Source organism: Aspergillus alliaceus (genome assembly GCF_009176365.1).
Source record: "Aspergillus alliaceus strain CBS 536.65 unplaced genomic scaffold BDW43scaffold_30, whole genome shotgun sequence".
NCBI lineage: Eukaryota > Fungi > Ascomycota > Eurotiomycetes > Eurotiales > Aspergillaceae > Aspergillus > Aspergillus alliaceus.
The window spans coordinates 114,694-138,056 of NW_022474713.1; the positions used below are offsets into that span (position 1 = coordinate 114,694).

Below are 23,363 nucleotides of genomic sequence, written 5' to 3' on the forward strand. Positions count from 1 at the left end.
ATTAATCAAACAAGTCCAGTCCAGCCGAATTATGTTTCGCTACAGCACTGCTCACGGTTTCACTTGCTCCACAATCTCTTCTCCCGAATCTCCCTCCCCGTCCCATCGCGCTCGGTATTCGCACATCAAAGTCCCCGGTGAAGGCGCAGTATCCACGAAAGTCTTCACTTCGGCCTCCGGAAAGATGAAATGCAATGCCGTGTACACTGTGGCACTGATTACCATACCCGTGATGAAACAAATATAATAAATGCGAGTCAATCCCACGGGAACAGTGATGTCGGGATCGACATGGGCCACGAACCCTGGGAGCGAAGGCACTATCCCACAAAGCCACTGCGGTTATCAGCTTGAATTGAACTGCACGGGCCGCAAAATAAAAGGACACCGACCGCTACGGCAGCTCGCCAATTGACTCCATATGTATACCAGTAGATCCCCTTGTCCTCGCAGGCCGGGAACAAACCCTCCACCTTGATCTTGCGTCGCATCACAACGAAATAGGAAGATATCATCAACCCGACCATAGGCCCTAGGAAAATCGAATACCCACTCAGAACAGCCAGGAACGTGGTGGCTGTATTGTCTAGCTTCCACGGGTTGCAGGCGATCGATAGCACGACCGTGATATAGGCGCCCCGACGGAGGGTGATGTATTTGGGGAATGTCGCCGCCATGTCGAACCCTGTCATTGCAATAGTTAGTTAGCTCTGATGATTGTGCGAAGAAAGTTATTCCAACCTCCGGCCAGTGCATTTGCCGGCACATTCAATCCCATCTGCGACACACTCAGCGCCGCACCCCCGAAAAATGCCGCTGCTCTCGACCGCGAGCCTCCGTGTTTCATCATAGCGCTGAGCAAATTAGGCAATTTCCATAGCGCTTCGTCATAGCGAATCTGAGTAGCCGCGGTGACAAGAATACCTACTATCGCACATAAGGTACTATATATGGGGAAGCTGATGAGCTGCCCGAGGATTGCATCCCGTGGTCTGCGCGCAAATCGGGAAAAATCATTCTGGTTCAAGATTCCAGCTGCACTGCCTCCAATTGTGGTGACGATGCCGAAGGCGATCTTCCATCCTGAACCACTGCTGCTAGTCTCTGAGATCGTACCCCCAAACCCGCTGTCGCCCATGGTGGCCAGAGCCCAGATGAGGATGACAATCTCAAAAACTATAATTGCTGCTGCGGAGATATAGAGGAATATCTGCAGTTTGTGCGGTCGGATATACATCACTGGCATAGATAGGACCATGAAGATGATGTACGCTATAAACTGTGCGGTGGTCATGCCCGTCGATTGAGGTATATGGTTTGGTATCCGGCTCTCAAGGGATGGCCAGATCGACTGCAGACAGACATAGATACATTCGCCGCCAACCCATGCTTGAAACCCGTCTAACACGTATGATGAGCTGGCTATCCTTAGGAGTGTTAAGGAGAGACTTACACCAAACTAGAACATAGGTCTGTTAGCTGGCATATAGCAATACAGGTTGAGGTGCATGTCTCACCGACGGAGAGTAATATCCGGTTCCAAAGAACGAACAAGCTGCCATAAAGGCCCCAAACATACCTATTAACCAAAGGGAAACCAACTAGGGATATTAGCACAGTCCCATTACAAGGTCTACGCACTTACTATGGTAGAACATGCCGGGTAGTGAGTTCACCACAAGTAGTCCGACTACAATAACATTGCCAACAACGATCACAGCCAGCGCCTGGCGCCAATTTAATCCTATGGCAATTAATGAACTCCCCATCATGTAGACGGAGATATTAGACCCGGTCAGGACACCTGGCTTGTCAGAAAGTTATCGATTTCTCTCTCCATTTTAGATAGTCATACAGAAGTTATGAAATGTCCAAAAGTTCCAACTCCGCCGGCCTGCTTCGATAGGCTTGATGTCGTTGTTGATCCATCGGTTGGGAACTTGTCCTCTCTCATGAGGTACTATGAGATGCTTAAGGATAGCCTTCATAGTGATAGATATGGATGACGATATTCCTGTTTGCTGGGTTAGGGGAGATTTGGAGTGAGGCGAGAGTCTAAGGGTCGTCATGCAAGGGGCCAACGACGATATGGTCTTGCAGTGCAGCCCCCTCATGATTGAGATACGCGTGTATTACACCGCAATTTACGAATAGGCCAGCGACGAAGGCGAGGTCCATGTGGCTACGTCTATCATCTGCTGTAAGGTGCTCTATTGGCCCGAGGGTCTTTCCTACACATAATAATTGCTAGAAATTCATGGACGCAACATTCTGCAATGCAACACAGGTCGAGCTGTGATCATCTCCATCTCTCTTGTAGCAGCATGCATATCAGAGTCATTATGTTAACTGACAAAAACTCCTCAATAGGCTAAAGGCCAGCTCCCACCTATACGTCTTGAACCTACAATATACGCAAAAATATTGTCTTTCATGTTTCTTATTCTCATAATAGCATACCCAGGGACAGTACAAATGTCTTATATGTAACTTCAAAGCCATCCAGCTCGCCAATGTCCAGAGTAATGACTGTGCTTTCAGCTAATCTCAGTGCCGTGAGAGGTCACACGACTCCCTACACCCTAATTCCATATCGATGCCCCTGGACCATCGGTAACTTCTTCTCATTCAGCAAACAACCGCGTAGATGTTCCGAATTGAACTTCGTGTGCTAGTTACTCCGCATTGAGAATACGCTTACTCTCCGATTTGCAGATCGGATAATAGACAACCTCCGACGGAGTACTCATAAGCGCACCAGTCCAAATATCAATTCTACTATCCTAATGGATACGATACACCCCAAGTTTATCTTGGCAAATCAGTATGACCAAATTTCAATACCACTCGACCAAAATGCCAGCTGATACCTGGTCGTGCCTTGGATTCTAATATGTCCTACCCACACCAAATATCGAATCGGCGTCGATGTCCGCGGCACCAATAATACCCTTGGTGCGATTATCGACACTCTTGCTATCAACTCTTGGATCTGCCCTTCTACGAAAAGCCCTCACCACTTCGGGCGTCGTCTCTCTTACCTTTTCAGGATATCCTGCTATACTTGACGAATTCCGCAGCAAAGTTTCACCTTCCGATGACATAGATAATCTAATAGCCAAATATTCCAATAAAGATGAAAGGAGAAGCAGGTCTCATGCGAAGTTAGGGGTCAGTACGAACTGAGGCACATCGATTGCTCTAGAATCACCCTTTGCACGGAATGCAGGGATTTACGCAGTCTTGGAATGAAAAGAGATCGTTTCGACCATCGGATATTGTAATCCTTATCACCCCACTGAAAACATGATTACATTGTATCGATGAAGTAGGTCGCTCTAATCAATGATCGAGCAGTGAAATGGAGCCCCGGCTCGGGTTTTGTTTTAACGCACTATGACCCAGGGTATAAGGCATTGTCAACGTATTCGGATATCAAGTAACTATTGTATTCTTCGAATCTAAGATGGCTGATCACCTTTGAAACATACTATGATCTTGAAATGCAGCCGACAAATGAACAGACCAGTAGACTAGGGTTAATTAGCATATCTAACCATGATATACCTCGGGTTTAGTTACGATCGTTATGCTAGTATCCAAATCCTATAGATCTTTGAAGGATGAGAAGTGGTATGAAATGGCTTATTCGGGTAAGTACTGTTAAGTACTGTCCTAATGAGCTATTCCTCGCTCATAGACTATCTAAACTAAGATATACCGCTTCTCAGAGACATATGTGGAGCTATATGGCCCTTACCAATCCCAGTCGAACAACCTAGCCCCATTTTTACTATTCAAGCTCAGCTCTATGTAACATAGCAATGCCTACATCATTTCTTGATGACCACCCCCTAAGCGATCTAGATCAGATTATGGACACATCGCTCTATGGCAATGTGCTGCCTTTCCATGTAATCGTTTTGCTCCAACACTTCTGATTACGTTCCCACTCCTTGAGAACCATGATTGATCTAGCAGAAGTATACGACTCTTCATGATGAAGGGATGAAGGTTCATATTGCTTTGGTGCTCTCTATGACCACTTCGCATGTTTTTTCAACCTTATATAATCACGCTGTTAATAACTCTCTATAGTGCCTTTGCAGGCCTGAAAGGCAAGTTCAAGAACCCAGATGAAACTAGACCACCATATGATTGCTTCACATCGATGTGCTGTGATGACCGCTACATCACAAGGATATGTGCTGGTCGTGCGTACTACCCAGGCCCCAATCATCAGGCTCGTGGCTCCCTAATTTCGCAACTCTAGCAAGCTCGTAAATCCCGCCCAACGTTTCCTTTCGCAGATTTAAGGAAGGCCGCTAGTGCTCCACGTCCGGATCGAACTGTCTCGTCAGTAGCTCAATTAACGGCTACTGCAAGGTTCTGGGTGCTCCGGGTGCCTTTTGCCGGTAAACTGCGGATAGGTTCTAAACATGTTTGGGAGTAGTTAACATACAGTATTGGAAGAGGGAAAAAAGAACCCTAAAATATTGATTTGCTTTGTAGTGGTGTTGACAGTAGTCTCAATTATAAATCTGTTATTCTTGCCTGTTCCTCGACTATTTAAGCACTTAGGACTCTAGGTCAACACGCAATATATAATTTAATAATAAATGCTTGTCAACTCACATTACTGTCTGAAGCCCGCTATTGGCTATGTACCTATTTAATCTGAGTCGATGCGCTAATTATAAAATTATATAACCGTATAGTTATATATTTTCCCTGCAGGTTAAGAAATTAAGTTCCTTTCTATGTTATTATTATAAATATTGACATTTAGTGGTCGATTATTAGGCAAAACGGAATTCTATACCTCCGGTAATAGATATATCTGATCGGCTCCAGGGCTAGTCTCAATTTTTATACGGTACAACAAGTGCGTATTCACCATGCAATGAGAAGTGGCAGTGCGAGACAATAAGCACTAAATTCCAAGCCATTGCACCAAAGCCTCATCTTGCCTTCGTTGTTCCATGGTTATAGCTGCCCAATCCGAACCGCAATTGGCAGGAGATACTTTTTGACGATGACACAACCCATGAGGAAACATATTGGGGACTCAAGACTCTAACTGTCGGTCCCATGCGTCTTCAAGTCTACTTAAGCTAGCTATTCTAGAATCCAGTTGCTAGTATCTTTCTTTACCTATAATTCCTTTGCCTTATTTTCCATAGTCTTTTTATTCTTATAGGTTTCTGTCCGTTAGACCAACGATGACGGCACAATCTTCTCCAAAACACGACTGCGATATTATCATAGTCGGCGCCGGCTTTTCCGGCATCTTTCTCCTATACCATCTTCGTAAACTTGGGTATCGGTGCAAGATCTACGAGACAGCCCCAGATATCGGTGGGACCTGGTACTGGAATACCTACCCGGGAGCCCGTGTAGATTCGGAGGGCCGGATCTACCAGCTCTCCATCGCAGAGGCGTGGAAGGACTGGAATTGGAAGACAAAGTTCCCCTCTCGTGAAGAGCTCCAGGCATATTTCCAGCATCTGGATAGAGTGCTCGATATCAAGAAGGATGTCGAGTTCCGACGAAGAGTGATTGGGGCGCAGTTCGATCGGGAGAGCGCTCAATGGACCGTTAAAACCGCGGATGGAAAATCCACTACTTCTCGATTCTTTTTACCTTGTCCGGGAACGGGTGCAAAGCCATACGTGCCTGAATTTCCGGGTCTGGACACTTTTCAGGGCGTCGTTTGTCATTCCACGGCCTGGCTGCGGGGCGGTGTTGATGTCACAGGGAAGAAAGTCGCCGTTATTGGCACTGGGTCGACTGGGGTTCAGATCATCCAGGAATGGGCCAAGGAGGCTGGTAACTTGACTGTCTTTCAACGGACACCCAACGTGGCTCTGCCGATGCGGCAGGAGATATGGACACCGGAGGATCAAGCGTGTCTCCGATCACAGTATCCCCAGCTCTTCGAGGACCGAGAAAAAACGTTTAGTGGGTACATAAACGAGTTCCAACCAATTAAGATGTCTGAGGCATCGCCTGAAGAGCGGGAGGCCTTGTTTGAGTCCCTCTGGGAAAAGGGTGGATTTGCTCTGATACTCGATAACTACAACGATATCTTGCTTGATCCAGATGTCAACCGTGAGGTATATGAGTTTTGGGTCAAGAAGTCCCGTGCGAGAATATCTGATCCGAGAAAACAAGACCTTCTGGTACCGCTTCAACAGTTACACCCCTTGGGGGCAAAACGGTGTTCACTAGAGCAGGATTACTTCGAGCAGTACAACCGGCCTAATGTGGATATTGTGAACCTTCGCGAAGTGACAATTGCGGAAATCAAACCAACTGGTATTGCTACCAGTGATGGTTCTTTCTATTCTGTGGATGTCATCGCCATCGCTACGGGCTTTGACGCTGTGACCGGCAGCTTCACGGAAATGGGTCTTCGCAACACCGATGATACGCCGCTGGCTGAAGATTGGAAGGACGGCGTCCATACGTACTTGGGCATGACAAGCCACGGTTATCCCAATATGTTCTTTATCTATGGGCCCCACGGACCCACGGCACTCAGTAATGGGCCCACGTCAATTGAGATGCAGGGCCGGTGGGTCATTGACGCGATCCAAAAGATCGACCAGAGCGAGCTGTCATATATTGAGCCCACCGCCGAGGCGGAGCAGGATTGGAAAGGGCTAGTGAATCACATCACAGATATGACGCTGATTCCAAAGGCAAACTCATGGTATATGGGTGCCAACATTCCCGGTAAGAAGCGAGAGCATTTGAATTTTCCGGGCGGTCTGGAATTGTACGATCAGCAGTGTAGGCAGGCTTTGGAAGGCTGGAATGGATTCCATACTGTGTAGACTCACTTATGGGGCGATGCCACTAACTCTGGTAGATATATGGCATAAAGGCAATGAGGACGAGCTAGCTATTTATACAGTCATAGACGACGTTGCAGAGTCTATGTAAATACAATCCACCACTATAGTCGAGCCTTTCCACTCTGTAATATCTCCCACTCACCCCTCCCGAACTCCTTGTATGACGCTTCCCCTGGCGGAAGCCAGTAGAATTTATCCGTCTTTCCCTCGGTGACCTTCGTTCCTGTTTTCCCTGGGTCAACACCTTCGTCTCGCAATGGTACCTTATTCTGTTTATGGTTATGGATATGTGTTGAGCTTTCCACTATGCGCAGGAACACCGGGACAGCATATTTAGGCAGCCGAGAACGGGCAAACCTGGCCAGCTCTTGGAAGTCAAAGTTTGCCTTGGATTCTGGGCTGATTTGGAGGGCTGCGCACCCCGCCCGGCCTTCGTGATATGGGACTGTGACGCCGTAGACATTGGCTTCGATGATTCCAGGAAATTGACCGAGAACTTCCGCGACTTCAGCCGTCGCGCTGTATTACAGTCAGATCGTCTTACTGGAGAGTAAGAAGGTTAGCAAAACTTACACGTTCTCACTCTTCCACCGGAAGGTATCTCCCAAGCGATCCAAAAAGTACCATCGTCCGTCCGACTGACGGCGCAACGCATCCCCAGACCGGTAATAGATATCTCCCTTGCGAAACACATCCCGCAGGAATTTCTTCGAAGTCGCATCGACATTTTTCCAGTAGCCCTGGAAAGCCTCCTCGTTCGGAACATTGACAATAATTTCGCCGCCCGTCTCGTAAGGCGCGCGCACGACGAACCCCGTCTGGGGGTCGCGCAGAACATCGCCCGTGTTCGGATCAATGGCCACGGGGATAAATACATTGTTCAGCAAGAGGCGCATGATCAGCCCGTGGTGACCCACGCTGCCGGTCGTGAACGGCCCACTGTTGTGGTTGAACAGTGCAAAGATACCTTCCGTACTATTGAAGAACTCCCCAACCTCTGGTATGCCAAAGCGCTCCTTGAACTTGTCCCAGACATCTGGTCGCAGGCCATTGCCGTACATACAGCGTACGCGGTGCTTTCGGTCATCGGGGGATGGTGGAGCAGCAAGCAGATACCGTGCTGCCTCTCCCACGTAAACGAAAAACGTCGATTCAGAGTCGCGAATGTCACACCAAAATTGTCGCACGCTGAATTTCTTCCCGAGCGCAATGCTCCTACCGGTAGCGATCGAATTAATCATGGCGATAGCTGAAGTTCCGTGGTAGAGTGGCATACAGCTGTACCAACGATCGCCGCCTGGGCCGGGTCGATCTATTAAGGAGGTACCACTGCGTAGGAGAGCCGTAGTGTATAACCGGGACATGGTGAATGCGCATCCTTTCGGCATTCCTGTGGTACCAGATGTATAAAGGAGTATACCGGGATATGTACCCTTCATGTTCAGAGCCAGACGACCGTCTTCAGGGACGGTGGAGGGGAATCGTGACAGCACTGTCGCAGTAAATGTAGGATCTACAGTGATAAGCTCCATGCCCAAGTCGCCCTCGACAGTGACCTTGCACTCATCCATGCGGGCACGGCATTCAGCATCATCATCCACCAACACCAGCTTCGCCCCACTGATCTTCAGACAATGCAGCAACGCATCTCCCGTCAAGTTATAGTTGATCGCGGCGGGCGCGCACCCAAGACTCCAGAGCCCCAGCCACGCAAAGATAAATTCGGCCCGGTTCTGCAAGTATAGCGCCACCAGATCGCCCGTCTTCACGCCTTTGGACAAGAAAAAGTGCGCGTATTGGTTTGCGTACGCCATAATCTCGCGATATGTGTATGACCGCTCCCGTGTCCAAATACAGACCATATCAGGATATCGAGCGGCAGTTTCTTGAAAGAGAAACCATACGTTGCCTTGGTTCTGGGAGACAGCACGCTCATATTCACGTGTACTTCGTCTCATATTCAGGATGCCGGAGACATCCTTGGTGATGTGAAATTTGGCGTTCAGATACGCGGCCAAGGTCGCCCCACCTGCGACTGCTGCTACTATAAGGATTTATGAGACTAGAACAACTTGACGGTGCAGGGATTGAAAATACGTACCTAAACTCATGTTGGTCTAGAATTTAATGGGCCACACACAAAAGGTCTACACAAGAATGCGATATATATATATATGTGTGTGTGTGTGTGTGCGTGTGTGTGTGCGTGTGTACATCCGTGTATTTTAGAAAATGGGCAGCAATGCGGAGATTCCAAAAGGTATTATATTGATTATTATATTGATTAACCGGTGTATGATAGCCGGGGGTGAACATTCCTCGGTTGAAGTGACTCCGCAATTCCCTCCTAATAAGACAGTCGTCGATCTTTCGGCATAATATCAGACTAAACGTAGTGAATAGCTTGGTAGAAGCTCAGTAGCTGCAGTATGAAATGCGGGGGTCCACTGTTTCCCTCGGTTTCTGATCGACCTATTACGCCGAATAGCGATATAAGAATCGCCACGAGGCCGAATACGATGGCCATGTAGACCATTGAGGAGCTGGAAAACTCAACTCCAAACAAGCGCTACATTCCGTGGGAAGAGAAAGGGGACGTTCACCTTTTAGGAGATTGCCTCCCAGCGTCGGGTTTGCCCATACATCAATAATGGTGCTGAGTGGTGGAGGGCTGACGTGGAAAAATGGGTCCGAACGTCGATGCACCTTTTCTCCACACCGTTCTGGAAGGTGAGAAGTGAACAAACCCCCCCCAGAAACCATTATACAAGATGTTCACCGGTATCTCGTTCGGTGACACCAGTGTGGCTCTCAACATTTTCATAACTGTTTACGTTCAACTGTGGTTCAATGCCCACCGATATTTAGTGGAGATCCCAATGACTCAACCTGCCGAGCCTAAAAAATTGGTCGTCGGCAATAGCTCGGACCGATATGCTTCAGAGTGCCTCGGTGTAGGTGGAGACGGTGCATAATGGATTACTATTCTTCAAGGAAAGGTAAAAAGAAATGAGATATTAACATGGAAAACAGAACTATTCTTCACTCTAGCCACTTCTTTCGACAGAAATACACGAATCCCGAGACCAGAAATTAACCGTAAGATCGTACAAGTCAATCCAGGGGGCAGACATAACTATAACTATAGCTATGTTAATAATCAACAAGCGACATCCATGTAGGATTCAACAACAATAGGTGCCGAGTGAACCATACTTCACGGAGTATTTTGGCACCAGCTGAGGGCTTGAGCGAATGCACCCAATCACTGAATACGTTTATGTAGCAGATTTTAAAGCTGTCAGTCCAAATGCCAACTTTTGGCTGATCAATTGCTTACTTATTATATTGTGACTGAGTGTATATGGTCGCATGCGAGGTGCTGGAAGCACACAGTCCTACTCCACCGTCGTCAGTGTAATTGTTGTTGGCCCTACCCTTGTACCCTTGGGGAAATTATCTCGTAGTCTATATAATCACACCAACTTGTTGAGGAGTATTGAATCTCTAGAGATCAGTAGTAAGATAGGGCTAAGGTTCGCAAGGCTCCGCAGAGGTTATTGATATTTCTAGCGTCGCGATAAGATTGCTACTATCACTGATACTAGATAAGCCGGGATAAACCACGAATTATCCCGACCCTAAATGAGTTACTAGTAACAAGTATACAATAAAACATACTTGTACCAAAATCCAAAAGGGTTATTGACAAACTTGCTTTCCGGATATACGAACCTCCGCAGAAGTTATCTTCAACCCTGCTGAAACCTCACCGGACATGACAAGTCCGACCAATGACAACCTTACCTTTTCCCCAAGCCCTGTATAGTTCCTCTCTCCATTCAGTCTCAGGATAATGCCTCAAAACCATGCCAAGCTCTCATAATCCTGCCCCCGCTTCTCCCTGACCTACAGTCCAAACGCTAACCTCTGTTGTTCTTCCTTCGCCAAGGTTTCGCCAAGGGGAATTGCCAGTCTTACTCACTTCAATAGGCAGTGGCCATAACTGGTCGCGGAGAGGATAACCACATATTGCCAAGCTATGGGGGAGGCAGTGCAAAGCTTGGACTCCGGGGTAAAACATCACAATGGCACCATGTCGGACACCCCAGACTCGCCTCGTGGCACGCAGGATTACAACTAGATTATATCACAGTCCAGTTGGTATTCTAGGCATCTTCTTGTTTTGCTTGGATGCCACTCTTGTAATACGAGGTATATTTGGAGAGAGAGTTTGCCAATGTCCGCTTGGGTCTTATTCGTACGCGAGGGGTACATTCTTCTCGTTTGTATAGGTCGTCTCTGCCCGTAGCAGGATTCGTTTATCAGTTCACGTTAATATCAATATCCTTGGCTTGCCGAATGCGGCCCCGCAACTCGTGTCTATGATGGACTAAGGATCTTTGGATGCGGCACTCGTTGCCGGGTATGAAGACATGGTAGATATAAAAGATCCTTCGGGGTGAGCGTCTCCTCAATCCATCTCCCTATCTCCAGATTCCAGCACTTAATTGCCATTATCGAAGATATCTTGATTCAAACATGTCAAACCCAGAAAAGCCCCCTCTTCCAGATGCAAACGACAAACCTCAAACCCTCCACCGAGAGTATACCTTGGGTCACGATGGAGTCAAGTCTCCGCCTAAGCAAAGCGATTACTCTGGCGCACGGAAGAAAACAGACCCTGTAGAGATTCGCCTTGTCCACAAACTGGACACCTGGATCATGCCCACGTTATGGCTGATGTACTGGCTCAACTACCTCGACCGGAATGCCATTGCCTTGGCGCGATTGAATGACCTCGAGGAGGACCTGGGCTTGTCGTCGTCGGAGTACCAAACCTGTGTCTCAATTTTGTTCGTAGGATATCTGTTAGGACAAGTTCCGAGCAGTGAGCCTTCTTTCCAGTTCTTCATTTGATTCCGGGGAGAGGTGATCACGAGTTGACAAGTCCATTTGTGTAGATATGTTGATTACCAGGGTGAAACCATCGTGGTATATGTCCGGGTGCATGGCCTTGTGGGCTGTTGTCAGTGCTATCACGGCTCTGGCGAAGGACTTCAAGGGTCTGCTACTGGTCCGGTTCTTTCTCGGTGTTACTGGTATGTTTCTATTCTTTCGTCCTCAATTCTTCCTGGGTTCATCTCACTCACTATACCATAGAGGCACCATACTACCCAGGCAAGACCACACTGCTATCCAATCCAACAACTCACGTCCGAATATATCTGACCTTAAAAAGGAGCCCTCTACATGCTATCCATCTTCTATACTCGCAAAGAAATCGCAACCCGGATCTCCATCCTCTACACAGGCAACATCCTCGCAACTGCCTTCGCCGGCCTCATCGCAGCAGGCATCTTCCACGGCATGGACGACCTAGCCGGCGTCACTGGCTGGCAATGGCTCTTCATCCTCCAAGGCGCAGTAACCTTCCTCATCGCCGTCCTCTCGATCTTCACACTCCCCGACGACCCCCTTGTCACCCGCTGGCTCACCCCAGAAGAAAGAACCCTCGCCCATGAACGCATCGTCGCCGATACCGTCGGCGCCCGCCTGCAAACGAGCACCTTCAGTGGCCTAAAGGAGGCCGCCAGCGATCCCAAACTCTGGCTCTTCGCCTTCATGCAACACATGCATCTTGCAGCAAACGGATTCAAGAACTTCTTCCCCACGGCCGTAGAGACATTGGGGTTCTCGACAACGATTACGCTTGTGCTGACTTGTCCGCCGTATCTGATTGCTGGGTTGATTTCTGTTGCCTGGTCGTGGAGCTCGGGTAGGTTCAACGAGAGGACATGGCATATTACCGTGGCAAAGGCGATCGCGATCTTTGGATTTGTGTTGGGCTGTGCGACGTTGAATACTGGGGCGAGGTATTTTGCTATGGTTGTTTTTGCTATTGGCACTTACGCCGTTAATAGTATCGTGCTTGGGTGGGTGAGTAGTACGTGCGGGCAGACGAAGGAGAAGAAGGCTTCTTCGTTGGCAATAGTGAATACAATTGCTAATGCGTCATTTGTCTGGACTCCGGTATGTTTGTCTCTCTTTGCCTGGGCGCTTCTTCGGTTATTAGAGGTTAGTTATATGTGGGTAGAGTTGTGCTGATTGTTGCAGTATCTCTGGCCCTCTTCGCATGAACCGAGGTATACGATGGCGATGACCTCGAGTGCTGCCTTCTCGCTTGCCTGTGCGGCCAGTGCATGGGCGATGAAAATTTGGCTGATTCGGGCGAATAGGAGGATTCGCCAGAGTAATGATGAGTCGATGTTATACTATGCTTATTAGGTGGTGGGCTAGCAAGATTTTGATCATGAATTCAACTTCAAATAGCTATCCAAATTAGCTATATATACTGCATTTAAAAGCATCGCTTGATTCGATCATCCAGAATAACCGTTTCCTTCCCCATTGTAACAGTGTTTCCTCCGTTCTCGAGCCAATCACTTCATCGGTGGTCTTGTCGGTCATCGTATATCGGCGAACCAGCGTTGTAAAACATTCAATACTAGCTAGCGCATGAGGCCCAACTGGGCGATCACACCATAGTCGGACACAAAATGCCAATCCTCGTAATATTCAAGAGGACCCATGAGTACTTCCATTTTTGTAGCGAGACCTTAGTATCATGTTATTGGACTTCTGCCCGAGAAACAAACTGGTTTTGACAATTGTTAGTAAGTGCACAGCGTAAGACAGGCCAAACATATAAAAGACGAAGTCACCTACCACGATGCGGTTTACTCCGCAGAGAAATAAGCATCCCAGACGTGTACCCGTACAATAGATAGACACGCCGTTGATTATCTGGTTATTGGCAGGGTCGAATGTGACAGTGTTGCATGCATTTTCTGGTGTGGATCCATCATTCTTTGAAATATGAAGTTGTTTCTCATGGCTTCGAAACCCGCCAGACAGAGGCTGAGCCTCGGCCTTCTCCAGCTTACCAGGCTTCGAAGGCCATGAAAACAACAACTTCCGCGCAGAACTGGGAGACAGAAAGACAACCTACCAGGCAGGGAAGAAGCGCAGGGAGGCGAAGGAGCCCACGAGGCCCCAAACAGCGCCTCGATAGGGATAGCGTATGCCTGACGAAGGCCAGGTAACGAACTCTCAACCAAGCTGTGCTCAGGCCGTTTGTCCTTGTCCCCTTACACAGTATCACTGATGATGGTTGAAGTTGTTTGTGCCAGCAACATTCCTATGCCCGAAGTGATAGTGGGGGAAGTGGTTTAGTATGTGGTGGTTCGTGCACGGGTCATTTTCCCACACAAAGTGAGCCATCTTTTTGTGGACACGCACAGTTCTCTTCTAGAACACTGCGCGAGTTAAAAGTTGATGTACTTGTCAGCTGCACGCTTCACGCGTGTGCTAATCAAGAGAGAAGATAAAAGTCTTCTACCAGCTCAACGATATCTTCCTGAGCAGGCTTCTAAGTGTTATTAAAGAGTATGGAGTTTCTTCCCCAGGAAGAGGAAGTGCTATACATGGTGAATTGTGTCGTAATAGGAAAACCTGGTGACCCTGTGACCTGGATACAGGATTATATAGGGCTTTATATACTCCCAGTTTGCCGCCCCCTTTTACCCCAGTCAGAGACTCATTCATTTCTACTCACATCCATTATCAATTGTAGATGATATCGTAATCAAAATGGATATGACGATCAGAAGACAAATAGATCCGATGATCCTGAGAATTTTCAAGAAGGCTTATCTACGTGGGAATCATGAGCGCATTTATATATGGCCTCAAAACAAAGGAATACAACGCTGCGCTTGAACCCACAAGCTAACCACGAATAACAGTGAGGAATCCCCATTTGTCCTATAGGAGGAAGGAAACCACAACTAGAAACTAACTTGTACCGCCTAAGTCATGCAAAGTCATGGAATAGTCTCGTTGGAACCAACTTTTCATGTATGCCCCCATTGCTGTCGTGGATTGGCTTCCACCTCCACGCTTGGTCCTTCTCGGGTCCGTTGCTAACCCCATCCAACACGTTGGCCACGTACTGTCCAATCGTTGGGAGAAACTTATAACAATGGAATGACCCCCCAACAGCGAAGTACAGGTTTGACAGTCTGGAATCGGGGTGTCGAGCGATCAGCGGCTGCTGATCTGGGGTGATAGAGTCCCAGCACATTCGATAAGAATCTGGCTTACGGCCACCATCTAGAACCTGCGGCAAACGCGGCTTAATCAGGTTTATTGAGTCTTCCTGAAGACCAGGTGGAGCATTCGTTTGGTCCAAGACAGGGACAGAAATCTCATGGCCAGAAGCAGTCTGGATTATATTCTTGACCGATGTCGCAAAAGTGAACTTAAGGATTCCCGCATCCGTCGGTGGAATCACTTCGCCTGTCCGTTCTCAGTATATATGCATTTGACCTGGCTATTCAACAAACCTTGACCACCGTATACAAACACTGGTAACTTCGAATACGCCTCTTTCTCCGCTTCTGTGAGCTGAAAATGCGCAACGCAAACCCCAGCCGCAGAGGCCTGGCGCTCCACCCGCGCTTCCTCAGGCAGGTCCAGCTCATCTTCAATAGAAGACATCAGTTGGCTAGTCCAAGCTCCTGTTGCCAGCAAAATCTTGTCTGCTTTGAACAGGGCCCCGGTATCGGTTTCAACCGCTTGAGCTCCATTCTCTCCACGGACAATCCTGCGTGCCTCGCCAATCTCATACTTCACACTCAGTTTCACAGCTTCTTCAGTCATAACTGCCAAAGCTCTCCCGGCATCTGCCCAACCCGAAGAGGGGTTGAAATAGTAGGACCCGAATGGACTGCAATCCGTTCTCTGAAGCAGTCCGCCCCAACAGTCTTTTACCTCTTCTTCGGTCATTTCCACAATCACGCCTTCAGAACTGGTATCGAGGAAATTCTTTCGAACACGTTGTGGTACATCACTGTCCTTGTCATCCATAGCAATCCATCCAGTCTGGTGAAAAACACCCGCATGCCTAAAAAATGGCAGACTCTGCCATGCTGCAATAGCTTCAAATCCCAGAGACATATACAAAGGGCTCGAGTAGTCTGCGCGGATGATCTTGTTGACATCTGTTGATGCGGCGGGGTAAGATGGAGCAGTCTCGCGGTCTAAAATGGTGATACGAACGGAATTGGGACTGTAACGGTTCCTGAGTGCTAGATGATAGGCAGTGCTGATCCCAAAGATGCCGGCGCCGACGATGAGAATATCTTGGCCTTCCATTTTGGGTGTTATGGCTCGTGATTGAAGGCTTTTGTTGGTTGGTTAGATGGATAGATAATCGTAAGTGAGGGGTTTAGAACGGCATAATGTCGAATGATATCATCTCACATAAATCTATCAGATTATTTATTAAATTATCTAGATCTTCATCCATAGATGGCTACTCCCCTGTGAAGGAACACTTATAATAGCCATACATCTATTTCTTGCATTCATTAGTGTTACGTACGATTTTTGATATCTCTGTATGGGATATTAGGTCCTAATGTATATACCATACTCTTACCGGACGCTGATATGATCACTTCAGTGTATCTCCTCGATGAAACTCTTCAGACCATGTAAACCTGTGCTCACCCGAATTTTCCATCCCTCTAAAACCAAGTCCACCATGGCATAATAATGAGCACCTAAACCCATCCTCCAAACAAGCTTATCCAGACCCAAGCCTAGAAAAACGCGGCTCGGACCGTCATAAAGCACATCCGAAGCAGTCCAAACCATGTTCTGAACGGTTGATTCCTCAGCACCAAGACAAATGCTTCCTCCCGATATAAAGAAGGGACGTAAGTCATCCGTACACACAGTAACCCTAACCCAACATTAACTATATAGGATCAGAAACAAATCCCCACTCACTTGTCTCCATATCTCCCTCCGTATTATGCGTATTCCTATACTAGCGCCAAATCCCTAACCTACCCACCCTTTAATCCCCTCTATCATGTCCTCACGTACCAGAAACACGTACAAACTCATCGAAATCCTAAACCTAAAACCCCTAATCCGAACGCCGCTGTCTCAGCTTCAAGGCCGCCGATCGTCTTCGCTGCGAGAACGAGACCAATCTTGCTAAATGGGAATGGGCCTTTCATTTACTGCATATGGGCGATATCCGCCTCGCCCAGGGCTGGGATATTGAGGATCTCCTGTTGGACGTCGCGTCGTTGCCGTTGTGTTGTTCAGGTCATCAGCGTCAGACGGATATTTTTGCTGCTAGGTGGAAGTTTTAGGGTGTATCGATACATTTCTACGTGCGGTGAGGGGAGGGGAACTTCAGGTACGGGTTTGAGTGAACCGGTACAGCAGGCGGATGCATCATCGACCCAGCATGTAGACCCGGAACTGCAGCAACAGGCTCGGCCTTCGGGGCTCGAGGATTGTGGTACGAGGAGATCGGACGTTCCAGGCTTGAGCTCTATGTCGGAGCTGGCTGGTCAGGCATGGAATGATGTTGCTGGATGGATAGTCTCGCCGAAAATTATCGAGGGGGAGTGTGGGGTTTGTTTGCTTCCGTTTCGGGTTGAGGTGTCTGGTGCGTGGGCTCTCAAATATACTGCGGACGAGAGAGGGCTTTCTAAGAGTAGATGTGATGATCCGGGGGTTTTTGGTCTGGTGTCAGAGTTATTGTGCGACGAATTATCATCGGGAGTGTATTGGTCAGTGGCTTTTGGGCGATTGGCAAGGTCCTCCTACTTGTCCGACTTGTCTGAAGTTTTTGATATTTTGAAACAGTATGAGGGGCTTTTTTTGTCTTTATTTTTGCTTTGTGCGGTCTTTCGGTATCTCTTGTTGTACTGTCAACTATATACAATATACAACTTGTTGTGGTTAAATTCGGAATCGCCATCAGGACATGGAAACAAATGGATAACAGTACCGCTCAAAGCCGCGCGGTCTTCTTGTCCGTCACTTTGTTTAGCCAGTACTGGATGGTGTCGACAAACCCGTCGATCTCCTCCATCGTATTCCCCGTGTGCAGGCACACTCGCACCCGCTCCTTTCCTGCGGGGACGGTGGGTGCCATAATTGCACGTACAGTGAACCCTTCTTGTTGACATTGCGCCGCCAGCTGGCGAGGCATGGGGCTGCGCAAGGAAAAGATGGGGGATCTCGGGAAATGGTCTACTTCGAAGACAACAGGGTCCCACGAACCAAGGTCTCCAAGGCGTGTCCGGAGGTACAGAATCAACTGTTGAAGTTTTTCTTGCAGCTATTCAAGATCAGTTGAGATTCTTCCGAGGACCAGGATAAACTATGCGAGGGGCAACTTACAGGCTCTGTAACACCCTCGGACAGCAATTCATATGCCGTGCGGATCGACGCCAGGAATGGGAATCCCAGTGCCGTGGTGTAGATCAAGCTGCGGGCGTAGTTGATCAGATAATCTCGAGTATCGGAACAGCATAATACGATTGCTACAGAAGTGTCAGTCATATAGGTCATCATATGGTGTTTTGTGAACTCATACCTCCATGGCTCGCTAGCGCTTTACCAAATGTATGTACCCGGATAAATATCCGCTCCTCTAGCCCTAGTTCCTGCACAACACCCGCCCCACGGGGACCGAATGTTCCCGTAGCATGCGCTTCGTCCACGATAAAATAGCCGTTACCCCGCGGAAGAAGTCGATCTACCACTTCGATGAATTCCCGGATGGGGGCAATGTCTCCATCCATGCTATAGACGGATTCAACCACGATGAAGACATTCCGTGAGCCGTTTTGTATGAATGGGTCCGCATCGACCTCTGCTTGTAGTACTTCTTCCAGGCCCAAAGGTGAGCTGTGAGCGAACTGGACCCGTTTGCCCGCTCGTGACAACCGCATGCCTTCCCGGGCACTCGCGTGGATGAGCTCGTCATGCACGATCAGATCACCCGGCTGAGGGATGCACGATAAGACCCCAACATTGGCGTCGAAGCCCGAATTGAACAGCAGGCCGCTGGGGGCAGCATGGAAATCGGCAATGAAGCTCTCAAGCTCCTCAGCATAGGCTGAATTGCCATCTAGGAGCCGGGAGCCCCCACTGGCAAATGGGTAGAAGGACGGTGCCTGTTGAAGATGGTCTATTAACCGAGCACGATATACGGGGGATGTCGATAGCGACAAGAAGTCGTTAGACGAGAAGTCCACCGAGCTCTGAGGGAGCACTGTGAGCCTTCGACGAGCAGATTTCAGCTCTCTTCGGCGTAAGGCTTGACGCAGTGAGTCACGCAGGGACTTTGGAGGGGAAACCTTCATCGTGACTAATACTGAATGACGAGTCTGTCAAACGATATACAATGAAATGACTTCCCACGCCAAAGAGAGAAAAGCGCACGGCACAGGCTACTATTATAGGCATGGTGCCCTTCCCTCTGGGTTGAGGGGATAGCGGGCATTGTCATCTTTCACACCGGGGGATGCGTGGATCCCGGGATTTTCAGAATGAAAAGCGTCCAAAAAAAAGAGTGGAGCTCCTGTTTCCCGTCATTTGTGGCTTGCTGGCCGAAAATGAATATGAATATGTTTAGCTTTTCACTATAATTAAAATTTGTTTTATAGTAGTATCCTTTTTTTTTATAAGAATTAAAATAATACTACCAACACCAACAACAACGATCAATAAATATTAATATAAATTTCAGGAGTATTACCACGGTCATAGTGTATTACGCCGTATATTTACACTTATAACTATAGGAATAATTTCTAATCTATATACAATACAAGGCATTCCAGTACAATATCAGCAAAATTGTGGTTTGTAACAGGACGATGAGGCGGTTTAAGTTTGACACATTGAAAGTCAACTATAAGGCGACCCGCAAGAATAAAGAAGACAGCAAAATGGTCTATGCATACGAGATTGAAAGTTGAGGTGGGAGAGAGTAAAAGGGGAAGCAGAAAAGAAAAGGAAAAGGAAAAGGAAAAGGGAAAATAAACAGGTCGAGGTTTTGTCTGTTGAGGACCAACAGCAACCGGTGGGGAAAATGGGCTGCCTGGGTGCCTCAGTGCCCCAGGCCGCCTGGAAAAAGTGTACCTCGGTCATGCTTCTGCTATTGGCTTTCTCCACCCCCATTTCTTACTCCTCTCGTATCTCTGACTATGAGGCTGTACAGAAATACTATTTATATTGTCTGACTATAATAATTGTGACAACAACTACTCAACCGCTTCCAATCTTTTTTTTTCTGCTCCTATTACTCTATGTGTGCTTAGTAGTAGCCACTGTCTACGCTGACTGTGATGTCTCCTGTGGGAGCTGCCCTCTGGCGCTCCCTTCGCGCCCATCAGGTGTACGGCGCCAACACCGATGTAGGCAAGACAATTGTCTCAACCGTCCTCTGTAACGCAATTCAGCGTCAAAAGTCCCAGAATCAGGCGGCCTTTCTGAAACCCGTCTCAACCGGGCCATTGGACGATGCAGATGACAGGTGCGCGGCCTAAATCCTACTTCCGTGATTGACTCGTATGTCTTGTCGCACACACTGATTCATGATCATAGACATATCCAACGCCATTCCGCTGGGACAGTGACTAAGTGTCTCTACCAATTTTATGAGCCCGTCAGTCCGCATATTGCGGCGCAGCAGAAAAACTTTACCGTACCAAACCATCTTAGCCCTGTCACAAAAGGTGACAACGCTAACCACGAACTAGATCCCTCGAGATGACGATATCCTTGCCTCCGTCCACAAGACCCTCTCTGACTGGGCGGGCAGTGGGGTCAACTTCGCCCTGGTAGAAACAGCCGGCGGGGTTCATTCTCCCGGACCCAATGGCAACTCCCAGGCAGACCTATATCGCCCTCTCCGACTACCAATTGTGCTTGTCGCGGACTCCCGACTGGGTGGTATCTCCTCGTCCATTTCCGCTTATGAGTCACTCTTGCTTCGGGGCTACGATATCAATTCGGTCTTAATCTTCCGCGATGAGTACTACCAGAATCATGAATACTTGCTCAAGTATTTCCAGAAGAAAAGCATACCGTTAGTGCCACTGCCGTCGCCCCCTCCAAAGCCGCCGGCGCATGAGGTAGATTCCTTGGCGCGGGACGAGGAAGCCATGGCCACTTACTATGGCCGCGTCGCGCAGGGAACGGATATTACAGGTTTATTAGAACAGCTAAACACCAAGAATGCGGAAAGAATTGACCGCTTGGAATCCATGTCGAGCCGGGCACATGCCGCCATATGGTATCCGTTCACACAGCACCATGGCATGGAGGCTAAGGATATCACTCCGATTGACTCGGCCTACGATGACTATTTCCAAACATTTGTAGAATCGGACAAGTCCCCTCATCAGAGCCAGCTGCGCGCGACCTTTGACGGATCGGCATCCTGGTGGACGCAAGGCTTGGGTCATGGCAACCCAAGTTTAGCCTTGTCGGCCGCATATGCTGCTGGACGGTACGGCCATGTCATGTTTCCCGGCAATATTCATGAGCCGGCTTTGTCGCTGGCGGAGCTCTTAGTCAAGAGCATTGGCAACCCTCGACTCCAGAAGGTCTTCTATACCGACAACGGGAGCACCGGAATGGAAGTTGCTGTGAAGATGGGTCTCCGGGCGGCATGCGACCGCTATGGATGGGATGCCAGCAAGGAGCAAATCAGTATCCTTGGACTCAAGGGGAGCTATCACGGTGATACCATTGGCGTCATGGATTGCTCGGAACCTTCCACTTACAACAAGAAAGTCGAATGGTATCGCGGCCGTGGTTACTGGTTTGATTTCCCTCTGGTAAAGATGTCCCATGGAGTGTGGAAGATTGAGATGCCCGAGAATCTTCAAGAGCCATTGGGCTCGGATCTCGAATTCTCGTCTTTGGATGGCGTCTTCGACGTAGAAGAACGGCTGCAATCGGCAGCGGGGAAGCGCTACAAGGAATATATTCGAGACACCATTCAGGGTCTGGTTCACAAGCAAGGGATGAAGTTTGGCTCCCTTATCATGGAGCCCATTATTCTAGGTGCCGGCGGCATGCTCTTTTGGTCTGTATCGATGATCAAGGTCGGTTTCACGCTGATAACTAATGGATATGCTTAGTGACCCTCTGTTCCAACGGTGTCTCGCCGATGTCGTCCGCGGCCATCCTGAGCTGTTTGATGCTAGCGCAGCTAAGCCTGCCAAGGGTCACCCCCAGGGAGGAGTAGCAACCTCGTGGTCTGGTCTCCCTATCATCTTTGACGAGGTTTTCACCGGGCTTTACCGTCTTGGCCGCAGATCCTCGGCGTCATTCCTCCAGGTCGACGCTGACATCACCGTCAACGCGAAACTTCTGACCGGTGGCCTTCTCCCCCTGTGTACTACGATGGCTAGCGATGAAATATTCCGGGCCTTTTCCAGCCCGGAAAAGAGCGACGCCTTGCTTCACGGGCACAGTTATACGGCACATGCCGTTGGATGCCAGGTTGCCGTGGATTCTCTGCAAGCCATGATAGGAATGGAAAGCAGTGGGTCCTGGAATGGGTACCGCCAGGACTGGACTGCAACCCTGTCCGAGGGTTCGAGAGCGCGGGATATTTGGAGTGTGTGGTCTCACGGTTTAGTTAGTGATCTATCCCATGCTCCGACGGTTGATGGGGTGTTTGCCATAGGAACGGTGCTCAGTATTTCACTGAAAGATATGCAGGGGGGAGGTAAGTCAACCCATTCGGTTCAATCAGTTGTCCCGGACTAACATGTGACGTCTCCACCACGCATATAGGCTACACCTCGACAGCCGCCAGAGGCTTGCAGCAGCGGTTATCTACGAGTGACGGAAAGTTTAACGTGCATTCGCGTGTGCTTGGAAATGTCCTGTACCTCATGTCGAGTCTCACTTCCCAATCGGAGGCCCTGCGGTCCATTGAGGGGTTGCTGCGGGAAGCCCTCCTACCGTGATGATCCAGTGCAACAAATTTACTTTCTACGTCTTTCTTCTTCTTTCCTTTTTTTTTATTTTTATTTTTATTTTTATTTTTATCTTTCTTTCTTTTTCTTTTTCTTTTTTTTTTTTTTTTTGCCTTTAGACAAAAAAACTAGATTAGCGGGATATAGTTTTGAACGAGCGTATAATGAACCACCGGAGGGTTAGGTTTTTGGGTGCTAATTCTGTACGGTTATCATCGGGTTAGAGATGGATAACGTATTCGGTAAGCGAGCCGCTCAGCTCTGTATTCCATATAATTGATCCTTTTTGATACTTGAATATCTCAGTAACCAGAAATAGTAAAGATATAAAATTTACATAGGATATATAATAGTACTTAATCTTGAATATAATTCAGAAAAGTTTATGCAACTGATATCTCGGTCAGTATTGAATATTACAACTGTAATTTTTTTTTTTTTGAAATTCTCGATCTATAGCTTATGCTTATAGAGAAAAAACCAATGAAAATTCATTTACAGCCTGATACAGACTATCTTATATTATATTAAATTAAAAGTTTTGAATATTTCTGGTTGCTGAGATATTCAAGTATCAAAAAGGGTCAATTTATACGGAATACAGAGCTGAGCGATTCGCTTACCG

General features: G+C 48.1%; 8 protein-coding genes across 8 annotated transcripts; 3 read left to right on the plus strand and 5 right to left on the minus strand.

The window, feature by feature from the left end:
• Positions 1-51: 51 nt before the first annotated feature.
• BDW43DRAFT_312392 (permease for cytosine/purines, uracil, thiamine, allantoin-domain-containing protein) lies at positions 52-1,988 on the minus strand (the record flags this gene model as incomplete). The annotated part of the gene is made up of 7 exons (XM_032047362.1): positions 52-336; positions 393-685; positions 742-1,401; positions 1,454-1,459; positions 1,518-1,601; positions 1,646-1,804; positions 1,856-1,988. The coding sequence occupies 7 exons, from the start codon at positions 1,986-1,988 to the stop codon at positions 52-54; spliced, it is 1,620 nt and encodes a 539-aa protein (XP_031898905.1).
• A 3,120-nt stretch (positions 1,989-5,108) lies between these two features.
• Positions 5,109-6,839, plus strand: BDW43DRAFT_320465 (flavin-containing monooxygenase; the record flags this gene model as incomplete). The annotated part of the gene is made up of 1 exon (XM_032049087.1): positions 5,109-6,839. Exon 1 carries the CDS (start codon positions 5,223-5,225, stop codon positions 6,837-6,839), a length of 1,617 nt encoding a protein of 538 aa, XP_031898906.1. The 5' UTR covers positions 5,109-5,222.
• A 122-nt stretch (positions 6,840-6,961) lies between these two features.
• BDW43DRAFT_312394 (putative very-long-chain acyl-CoA synthetase family protein (CefD1)) lies at positions 6,962-8,971 on the minus strand (the record flags this gene model as incomplete). The annotated part of the gene is made up of 3 exons (XM_032047363.1): positions 6,962-7,379; positions 7,434-8,904; positions 8,962-8,971. 3 exons carry the CDS (start codon positions 8,969-8,971, stop codon positions 6,962-6,964), a joined length of 1,899 nt encoding a protein of 632 aa, XP_031898907.1.
• A 1,950-nt stretch (positions 8,972-10,921) lies between these two features.
• Positions 10,922-13,199, plus strand: BDW43DRAFT_124481 (putative MFS transporter). The gene is made up of 5 exons (XM_032038105.1): positions 10,922-11,751; positions 11,825-11,962; positions 12,024-12,041; positions 12,103-12,893; positions 12,978-13,199. Exons 1-5 carry the CDS (start codon positions 11,403-11,405, stop codon positions 13,146-13,148), a joined length of 1,467 nt encoding a protein of 488 aa, XP_031898908.1. The 5' UTR covers positions 10,922-11,402; the 3' UTR covers positions 13,149-13,199.
• Positions 13,200-14,736: 1,537 nt separating this feature from the next.
• On the minus strand, positions 14,737-16,106 carry BDW43DRAFT_320469 (NAD(P)/FAD-dependent oxidoreductase; the record flags this gene model as incomplete). The annotated part of the gene is made up of 2 exons (XM_032049088.1): positions 15,269-16,106; positions 14,737-15,221 (listed from the first exon to the last, which is right to left on the minus strand). The coding sequence occupies exons 1-2, from the start codon at positions 16,077-16,079 to the stop codon at positions 14,737-14,739; spliced, it is 1,296 nt and encodes a 431-aa protein (XP_031898909.1). The 5' UTR covers positions 16,080-16,106.
• Positions 16,107-16,852: 746 nt separating this feature from the next.
• BDW43DRAFT_280257 (uncharacterized protein) lies at positions 16,853-17,790 on the minus strand. The gene has a single exon (XM_032042402.1). The coding sequence runs from the start codon at positions 17,707-17,709 to the stop codon at positions 17,437-17,439; it is 273 nt and encodes a 90-aa protein (XP_031898910.1). The 5' UTR covers positions 17,710-17,790; the 3' UTR covers positions 16,853-17,436.
• BDW43DRAFT_124489 (aminotransferase class I/II-fold pyridoxal phosphate-dependent enzyme) lies at positions 17,283-19,294 on the minus strand. Its single transcript, XM_032038106.1, has 3 exons — positions 18,331-19,294; positions 18,135-18,277; positions 17,283-18,072 (listed from the first exon to the last, which is right to left on the minus strand). Exons 1-3 carry the CDS (start codon positions 19,100-19,102, stop codon positions 17,743-17,745), a joined length of 1,245 nt encoding a protein of 414 aa, XP_031898911.1. The 5' UTR covers positions 19,103-19,294; the 3' UTR covers positions 17,283-17,742.
• Positions 19,295-20,503: 1,209 nt separating this feature from the next.
• bioDA (adenosylmethionine-8-amino-7-oxononanoate aminotransferase) lies at positions 20,504-22,755 on the plus strand. The gene is made up of 3 exons (XM_032042403.1): positions 20,504-20,781; positions 20,832-21,836; positions 21,892-22,755. Exons 1-3 carry the CDS (start codon positions 20,775-20,777, stop codon positions 22,524-22,526), a joined length of 1,647 nt encoding a protein of 548 aa, XP_031898912.1. The 5' UTR covers positions 20,504-20,774; the 3' UTR covers positions 22,527-22,755.
• The last annotated feature ends 608 nt before the right edge of the window (positions 22,756-23,363 follow it).